At 43.1% G+C, this 9,485-nt stretch overlaps 1 protein-coding gene and 1 long non-coding RNA gene across 3 annotated transcripts in view; both read left to right on the top strand.

Moving 5' to 3' along the window:
* LOC102299134 overlaps positions 1-3,287 on the top strand; it is a 5,587-nt gene extending 2,300 nt beyond the window's left edge. The window contains exons 2-3 of the long non-coding RNA XR_317185.3: positions 2,644-2,823; positions 2,991-3,287. This is a non-coding gene — a long non-coding RNA (uncharacterized LOC102299134). The remainder of the gene's footprint in view (positions 1-2,643; positions 2,824-2,990) is intronic.
* A 35-nt stretch (positions 3,288-3,322) lies between these two features.
* svep1 (sushi, von Willebrand factor type A, EGF and pentraxin domain containing 1) overlaps positions 3,323-9,485 on the top strand; it is a 124,052-nt gene continuing 117,889 nt past the window's right edge. For both annotated transcript variants that reach the window (XM_005944564.3, XM_005944563.3), the window contains exon 1: positions 3,323-4,538. In XM_005944564.3, coding sequence (XP_005944626.1) covers positions 3,978-4,538 — 561 coding nt within the window. In that variant the 5' untranslated portion in view covers positions 3,323-3,977. The remainder of the gene's footprint in view (positions 4,539-9,485) is intronic.

Genomic DNA, 9,485 nt, shown 5'->3' with positions numbered 1-9,485 from the left:
GAGGGAGCGAGAGGGAGCGAAACCTTGGCTTATAGAGCCTAATAAACACTGTGTGTCATTGTGGCTAACGCTGCAAAGCTGAGTGCAGTGGACTGTCTTGAGGAAACACACACCCACCCACACACACACACACACACACACACACACACACACACACACACACACACACACACACACACACCCTCTGTAGACTTGTTTTTATTGTTTCTGCCTCCTCCACTTATTTTGTTACTTTTCCTGTTTTATTGCTCTCTTATGTATACATGTAGTTATCTATTATATAATGAACTGAGGTCCAGCCTCAGTTCATTATATAATTAATCAGAAAAATGCTGATATCTTTTAGTCTTTGTGGATTACAAAAGTGGAAACTTCAAATTCTGAGACGTTGCGATGGAGAGTACGGTGTTAATAGGTGTAAAACACAATAGAAGAAATGCATAAATGATCAAAAAGTTTTGAAAAAGCTTGCAAAAGTTAACATTAACTGTTGAAACTGTTAGATAAAACCATAAATATGCTGTGTAAATTGTTAAACGTTGTTGATAAAAATATGAAATACAGTAGCTAGCTAAAATTGTGGATAAACTGTTGAAAATCATCAGCTAAATAAGTTTCTAGCTGTTGAAATTGTTAGCTGAAATTACAAAGTCCATCTAAAAGCAAACATTTTCATTCAGCGACCTGGAAATGCACATGCGGCAGTTCGGGCAGTTATTTTGAAGACCATGTTGCATAGTTTGTCCACCAGAGGGAGCTCTGCAACTTCCCTGGTGGTTGTGTTTGGAACGCTGCAAATAAAACTGATCCGAGCCGAGTCGGGCAGCTACATGTAACAAACGTTGATGTTTGGTGTTTAAAATAATATTGGCCAATTTATCGAAATATCAGATTTTTAAGTTACGAGATATTGGTATCCATATCTGCCTCAAAAATCCTGTGTCGTCTGTGCCCCAATCACCAGTCAAGTCTAATAAAAATGCTTAAGGTTGCTGACTTTTTGCTGCAAAATAAGGTTATAAAAACCTGGAAGTTATATTCATACCATTGTCTGTGCCTTTTTTTGTTTGTTTGGGGATTATCCCTCCCCTTCTTATAGTGTCCGTTTCCCAGACATTGATTAATCCTAGTCTTAGACTAAAAACACGTCTCAATGATGATCTTCTCTCAGTCTAGACTTCGTTCACATACAGAATAAATCTTCTTTCAGCTGCTTCTTTATTTGCATGGGTTCACCACAGTGGATCTGGTCGTCTTGACTATTGTAACGGTCTTTATTCAGGTGTCAGTCTGTCACTGCTCAGCCGATTGCAGCTGGTCCAAAGCGCTGCGGCACAGCTATTAACTGGCACACACATGCAAGCCCACATATCCCCCATAGTAGCTTCCCTATACTGACTTTTATTTGTTTTTTAAAGCATCACATGGGTCGGCGCCTTCTTACCTGTCTGATCTTTTATGTTTGCACACTCCCTCTAGATCAGAAAGGTCTGCTGAGCAAATGCTCCTAGCTCCCGAGTTCCAGATGAAAAGACAGAGGATATCGGGTCTTTGCTGTAGCTGGTCTGATGTTGCCTCTTCACATCAGGGCCTGTCTATTATTAGACACTTTAAAAACCCATTTAAACCCACTTTTATTCTTTGGTTTTTATCTGAGCAGTTTGATTTGTGCTCAGATTTTCTCACTTCGGGTTTCCTTTCTTAAACGCTGTCATTTTGTCCTATGCTTCTATACTGTGGTAGTTCATGTCTCAGACACGGTCTGATAATATGTCTGGTATGGACTAAAAAAAAAAAGATCACTGAATGTAATCAATACACGTTAAATCTAGCAGTAACCAAAGGTAGTCAGCAGATGGTGTTCAAACTGGTAAGTCCGCAGTGATGCAGGAACAGCTGAGTTTGCTAACCATAACTGATAAATGCTGTACTGGAAATAGTCCAGCTCCAGTTTAAAATGAGCTTAAATGAACACCGTAGAACATGAGAGGGGGTCCTGATGAAGGGGTTCCTGAGTAGGTCTGACAGGGCTGAAAAAGGTTGGGAACTGCTGTTCTAATGGGCGATAAATATAATAATGAGTTTCAGCTCTGGCTTTGATCAAAGGAAATCCTAATGCTGCAGCGTATAATGAATTCCTAAACTGCTCCAAGCTTTGTGGAAACTTGCCCCTGAGCACAAAGCCAGATCCATTAAGAAATGGCTTTTTCCTTTTTGGTGTGGAATAAACTTGTCTGGCCTGCAGAGATGCCCTGATCTCAACCCCATTATACACCTTCGGGTTAAACTGCGAGACAGCGCTTATCACCCACTCGGTGATCTCACTAATGCTCTAATGGCTGATTAGGAGAACATCCCTGGAGCCAGGTTTCAAAATCCTTTGTGGAAAGCCTTCCCTGAACAGTGGGTAATGTTTTGGAATGAATGAAAGTTTATGTTTGGGTGTCTGCAAACTTTTTCATCTCTTTATCCATCCCTCCTTTTCTTCCTCTTGTCCGATGTCATTCTCTCCTTCTGCAGTCTCATTCTTCTTCTTCTTCTTCTTGAGCGTCCATGGCTCTTTTGGCTGTAACTCTAAGGCTTTTGTTTTTAATAGGCGCAGCGTGCCTCTGTAACACCGGCTGCCTTTTGTTTTGGTTACAGATAAAATCACTAGTGGAAAACACAACAGCAGAGAGACACAAGGAGACAGGAGAGATGGAGAAAAAAACGAGTGTGAATCCCGTGGTGCAGGAAAAAGTGGGCAAATTAAAGGGAGAGGAAGACGGTTCAGTTCCCTCCTGTTTTTTAATGTCTGGAGCAAGATACAAGGCAGATAAGGAGGTCAGTAGGGAGAGGAAAGGATAGCGCCTAAAAGGAAAAAAGAACTAACAATCTTCCACATGTGTCTGAAATAATTTCCTTAATCTCATCTAAGGTTTTATCTGACTTATCTTTTTGTCCTCTCCTCCCTTTCCCCCACCTTTCACTCTGACTTTGTTTGATCTCAGACCGACGCTGTGTTACGTGCACGGTGCAGACATATGGAGTTGATCACTGCGCCTGTTGCTGATGTTTTCTTTGGGAATGCTGACAAGTTGACAGGCGAGGCGCAGCACTGACATAAAGCCTCACTTCACTGTCCGGATGAGAGAGATAGAGAAATACAAGGAGAGAGGGAGAAGGAGATAAGGGCCAGGGGGAGGGTGAGAGACATAGTGAGAGAGAGAGATAGGGAAATAAGGGGGAGTTGAGAGAAAAAGAGGAGGAGATATGAAGGGGAAAAAAATGACTTCACGCCGCGACTGGACAGCCCCCTTTTTTCCCCTCAACCTCTCTCTGTCTCTCAACTTTTTTCCTCCCTCCTCCTCCTCCTCCTCCTCCTCCTCTGTGTGTTTTTTTAAATGATTTGGGGAGAAGAGGGGAACGAGCATTCGGAGCTTGGCTGACGGTGCAGGCAGGAGCGTCACATAGGCAAACAGGAGCCTGAGGGGGAGCGCACTGGGACTAAAGAGGACTGAAGAGGCTTGAGGTGGTTTTTGGATCAGATGCACTGACTGAAAGGTTGACTAACAGGCATGCAGGCAGGCAGAGAGGAGATGAAGAGCATATAGGTTTATGTTAAAAAAGCCTTAAACACTGCATGCACAGAGAGCGAGGAAGTGGCCATATACACCGATTTATTTCTGCAGGAAAGTCAGGGAGGCAGACACCTTGTGAGGAAGGCTGAGCATTTGCAGAGCAGAGTTTTGCTCCACTGAGGGGAGACATAGAAAGACAAACAGAAGCACGTTTTGAATGAAAGGACCTTTATCTTCATCTAGCAATGCTTTTGAGGAACTCTGCACCAAGTTGTTGCTGTTTGCTGTGCTCCTGGACGCTGATGCAAGCTTAGGGCACTTTTATCTTCACTGAACTCCTCTTGTGAAGAGGATCCAAGCTGTCTTTCTTTTTTTGCAGAGTCCTCCTTCAGTAGAGGTCCTGTGCTGACTGTAACTATGTTTTATCAAAGATACTCTTTAACACTATCATGGACTACTTGTCTTCTGCTCCTGTGCGTCCTGGATGCGTGGACCACGGCCTGGCCAGCTGTTCAACAATCCCAGAGGCAGCAGCAGCAGCCTCGGCGGTACAGACAGATGTCAACCCTGTCCTCATCCTCCTCCTCCTCGTCAGCTGGTAACCTGTCAGAAAGTGCAGAGAGCAAAGTGGAGCGCCTCGGCATGGCGTTCAAGCGAAATGTGCGTGAGCTGCGTGAGAAAAGCTCCTGCTTGGACCTGGTTTTCCTGGTGGACGAGTCCTCGAGCGTGGGGGCCAACAACTTCCTGAGTGAGCTGAGGTTCATACGCAAGATGCTGTCCGACTTCCCCGTCGCACCGGAGAACACCCGCGTGGCGCTGGTGACCTTCTCATCCAAAACCCACGTGGTGACGAGGGTGGACCACATCTCTGCGCCTAAGTCCCACCAGCACAAGTGCTCCCTGTTCAACCAGGAGATCCCAGCCATCAACTACAGAGGAGGAGGCACCTACACGAAAGGAGCCTTCCAGAGGGCAGCGGTGAGTCAGACTAATGGATTTAATGATTAATGGATCTTTACATCTTGACATTGACCCCAAACTTGCTTCACATTTTTTCAGTCTGCGACCTGCTGGGTGTGTGTGTGTGCGTGCGTGCGTGTGTGTGTGTGTGTGTGTGCATGCATGGAGTGATTATGGCCTAGAAAGGCTGATGTTAATGAGGCCTGTTGCTGTTTTCCTCTAAATTACACACCCGCAGACAGTGAAGGGGAAGCCGCTCGCCAGCTAATTGTTCAGGGGTTTCCAGTGATTAAAATACCATAAAGACTGAGCGCACGCGTGCACAGAAATACACACCATGGATGTATTTGAACAAACTGTAGAGCAATAAAAAAAATGAGAGAAAAGAAAAGTAGAAGAAATGAATTTTTAAGATTAAACGCGATTAGATGAATCTGATTTTAAGCTTTGCGTTTAGCTATCTTTGATTTTGTAGCTTAAACAAGCTGTTTGGACCGATTTAGTGTAAAAGCTGGAGTTTTGGGGGGTTATTTGGGGTCATAATGTTGACTTGTTTATGGTTTGTTGATTTGTGCTTCCTGACACACACACACAGACAAACACACACACCCAAGACATATGCCACAGTTCATCCGTCAAGTCCAAACAGCCCAGCTGTAAAAGCTGTGTTGGTGGTATAGGGTCTGGTCCTGTATAAACATGCAGGCACCTCGACTCATGCCTCTGATCTGCAGTCAGTTACAAACTCATGGAAGCGCTGAATACACAGCAGAAGATGGGGGATATTTAGGGTCTGCAAGCTCACTAGGAAGTGCTGCAGCTGAGTGCTCACCTGGATGAGGAGCTGAACTATGGGGTTGCTGTAGCTCCGGAGGTAAAGCATTCCTGGCTGCTCCAGTCTCCATGCCAGAGCATCCTTGGGCGAGATACTGACCCCAAGTTCCTGTCACATGTGTTCATCAGAGTGTGAATGTTTGCTAGAAAAATCGTAAAAAACAAGTTCTTGTAATGGATGAATGATGCATGTTGTATAAATATCTATAAAGTGCTTTGTGTGCTCAAGTAAAGTAGAAAACCAGTCCATTTACTATATTCTGAAAGGCTGCAGAGACCTGAGTTTGATTCAACCCCAGACTGTTTTCTTTGTGTTATTCCCCCCACCTTCCTTCAGATCCCCGACTATCCTGTTCAGTTTAGGATAAGTCTTTGGTCTGAGGACATGACACACAACCGAAGTGATGTCAGAGTGAGATGTTTCCACCACAAAGACGGCATTTGACGACCGCCCCTGAAGAGTTTGATGCCTCAGTATAGATCAATAATGTGATTTGTCGATCATTAGAATAGTTTCTGGGTTTTTCCAAGGGTAGCTGTAACCACCCTGAAACCACCCTCACTAACTTCTGATCCAAACCCGGTCATTTTGTTCTGACAGCAGGCCTGAAATATGACAGAAACCACTCATTTCACAAAAGAGCTTCAGGGATTACTCGTAGCATGCTTTCAAGGGGTAAAGAGTTACAGTCAGCAATCTGGTGTTAAGTAACAGCCTGGTATTGTGAAGCAGCGTCTGAATGTCATTCCAGTTGTCCTTCAGTAAGTTTGCGTGTTATTGCATGCCATCTGTTTGTGGTTAAAGACACAACAGCTCCAGTTTTTCCTATCTCAGCACGTCCCTGTTTGGTGCCGCTTAAAGGTGCAGATTGATATGCAAAAAATGGACAATGCATAGACACGACACACAGAAGCAGCGTGTTATTTATGTCACTTATTAGATTAAAAAAAAAACAGTTTAGATTTGACGATCCTGAAATTATAATTCATATTTCCACTCATTCTGAATTTTCTGTTAATTTTTGCTTTTGCTCTTTAAACTTAAATCAGTTTTTTGCTGCACTTTGTGAACTTTGTAACAAAAAGCCTCATTTGTAGACAAAGGCAGAGGTACGCCAAGTTCTGGCAGGTTTACCCATCTCTCCATCCCCGTTTAAAGCTAATAGTCTTGGACCGTATCCTCCGGCTTAGCACTGAAAGCTTGGCCCTCAGGACAGGTTTTCTCTCACCCTGCCTCGCTAAGTGCTGATAAGCAGACTGCTGGCTGCATCCCAGCTGCTAAAGACCACAACAATAGCAAGAAAAGGCTTTCAGGGCAAACTTTAGCGCCTTATCATTATTCAGAAGCACTCAAAATGCTTTAGGTGATTTATCAAGTGATGTCGTGGACTAAATCAGTCAAAGATGGCTTTTTTAGGGCGTATTTCTACTTAGGCTCCTAACTTGGCTGTAACAGATTAAAAGTCTGATTAAAATAAAAGCTTGAATTTCACATCTCATGGCCAGCAAACACCCCCGTATTTCTTTCCAGCCTCTGCAGAGTGAGAGTGGGCTGACTGCGTGCTGCCTACACAGAGCTGAGTTTTTTGTTTTTTTCTGGAGGCAGATGAGGCTAGCAGATACAGACGTCCAGAAAAATAAATAAATAAAAGAAGCTTCGACCTGATGGAGCAGAACAGTCTGACATTTACTGTGTGTCTTCACAGGATCAAGGAAGTGATGTTAGAGTGAAAAATCTGTCTTTAATTTATTGCGTAATCTCTCTTCTGTTTTTTGGGGGGGTTTTTGAGTCGTCTGTCCGAATCTGACTGGAAAAAGAAAAAAGGAGTTTTGTTGTCTGTTTCCATCTGTCACATAAAAAATGGCTCCGCTAACACTAGTCAACAAGGCGCATATCCGGCTGTCATCGTGTACCAGCTAAACTGCAGCGCAACCATCAGAGTTTTGAAGTGCAGATTCTGTGGTTTCTCTGTAGGAGAGCGCATGTTCTTAGTTATTTCTTCCAAACACGTGCCCCCACGTGGATCAGTCTGACAGAAAGTCCCGAACGCCTGAGTGTGCATGTTTAAATCCGTGTGAACGTGTGCATCGGTGCTTAGAAACTAACAGAGACAGTGAAAGTTAGGCAGGGAGGGAGAGAGAGGATAATTGATAATTGCAGGATAATAATAATAATGCCATATTTTATTCCCTCGGCGGGTCTTGGCTGTTCTAAGTGCTGTAGAAAGCTGGGATCCATTAAGAGAGACATTTTTCCACCAGCCGTGCATGTAGAGACAGGGCTCTCCTCCAGCGCTCTTCATCTCCGTCTCTCTCTGTCTGTCTGTCTGCCATCTCTCTTTTCACCTAATACATCATGCGGTAGGCTTAAAGCATCAAATTATGTAGGTTAAAGAATGATTTCTGATTTTGGTTTATGGTAAGATTGGAGGTAACGCTCAGCGGTTTGTTATACATTTGGAGTGTAAACTTAGTAATGCTAAGTCTGGTTAAGTGATGTCATACTCATAAACTTTTTCTAATAATTATCACCTTAGCTAAAAGCAGAAAGCTTTTGAGCTGTTTTTAATGGTGACACTTTGTAACTTTGGTTCTTGGAGCGTAGACCCCCTCCAGGTGGGGTGTAGATGAGGAAAATGAATAAAGAAGACCTGTTACTAGAGCTGGGCGATAGAACGATAACGATATGTATTGCGAAATAACTTTTTCTCGATAGAAAAAAGCGGTGAGGCCTATTGCGATAGACCTCACCGCTCTTGTCCTCTTAAAAAAAAAAAAAAAAAAAAAGAACAGCCAATCCAAATTAAGTAGCGCAGAGCCGAACCAATCACAGCCGCAGCGTCACGTCACGTGACTTGTTACGTACAGCACAAGTGCCAAGCCGCACATGTGTATTTGTTTGGGAAGCAGCCAGCCGCCGTGCCGCCCGGGTAATGGAGGAAATGAGTGTGCCGACTAGAAAAATCAACCGAGCGTGACCGAAGGTTACCGAAGAGAAAACAGATGATGGTTCCAACGCCGGAGAGATTGTCGAACGGAAGAGCCATAGAAGTTCCGTAGTGTGAAGGTATTTCGGCTATTTCAAGTCTGACAAAAACAGAGTAGCGTGCACTGTAAATTGTGCCGAAAGCAAGTCTGGAAATACAATAAACCGGTGCATGCTCAGTCTCTGACTGGAAGCGCTAATTCGTCATTCGGCTTTTGTCAGACTAAAGTAACTGTTAAAACTGTTTGAAAAGCTCAGCTATACAACAAGGAGAGATTGAGAATTTCCTTTTAGTTCTCAGTTTATTTGATATTGACAAAAGTTAGTCAGTTTTGTCTGTTCTTCTGTAAAACAAACTAAGATTTATTTTTAGAATTAATATTTTGTTTCTAAGTGGAATTGACAATTTAGTCTGTTTCGTTTGTTCTATTTTGAAACTTAAACGCTTTAGCGGCTGCCTTTTGTGTAGTTTGCAATATTTGCCTTTATTTATCTGAAAAAGTCTCATGTTCCTTAAGTACATCTACCCTGTTGAACTTATTATGGGAAATAAATATTTAAATAAAAACAAGCTGCTGATTATTTCACATTTTACTTGTGAGCAACGGCACATTTAAATCTTACAAATATAGTTATTTGGCTTATATCGTGATAGATATCGTTATCGCCTGAAATGAAAAAAACATATCGTGATATGAAAAAATCTTATATCGCCCAGCTCTACCTGTTACTGTCACATCACAAGTAAACCAAAAGATCATAAGCATTATTTTGAACTGTGGATCATGCAAAGCCGCTCTAGGAGAGTCTGAAACTAAAAATATGTTCCTGGAAATAAGCGCAAACGTCCTTTTCTTCTTCTTTTTTTGGTTGCTCCCTTTAGGCATCTTCCATCCTGTCCTGTCACACCAGCCCTCTGAATATGTAACACACCTTCCCCCTCTCCTCTGCCTCCTCTTTTTTTGCCTAGCAGTAGAATAGTTTCCATCGGCACCCTGCTGGTCAGTGGCTGTCAATTGACTTGAGTGATCCGGTATGGAAAACTCATTCTTGATGATCTGTATATTTATTTTGGCAAAGATTTTTATACTGAATGCCCTTCCTGAGACAACCCTCCCCATTTATCTGGGTGTTGGGACTAGGAG

Source organism: Haplochromis burtoni, unplaced genomic scaffold (genome assembly GCF_018398535.1).
Source record: "Haplochromis burtoni strain Fernald_Lab_line unplaced genomic scaffold, NCSU_Asbu1 Contig_388, whole genome shotgun sequence".
In the NCBI taxonomy this organism is placed as follows: domain Eukaryota; kingdom Metazoa; phylum Chordata; class Actinopteri; order Cichliformes; family Cichlidae; genus Haplochromis; species Haplochromis burtoni.
This window is presented reverse-complemented; position numbering and strand designations above follow the sequence as displayed.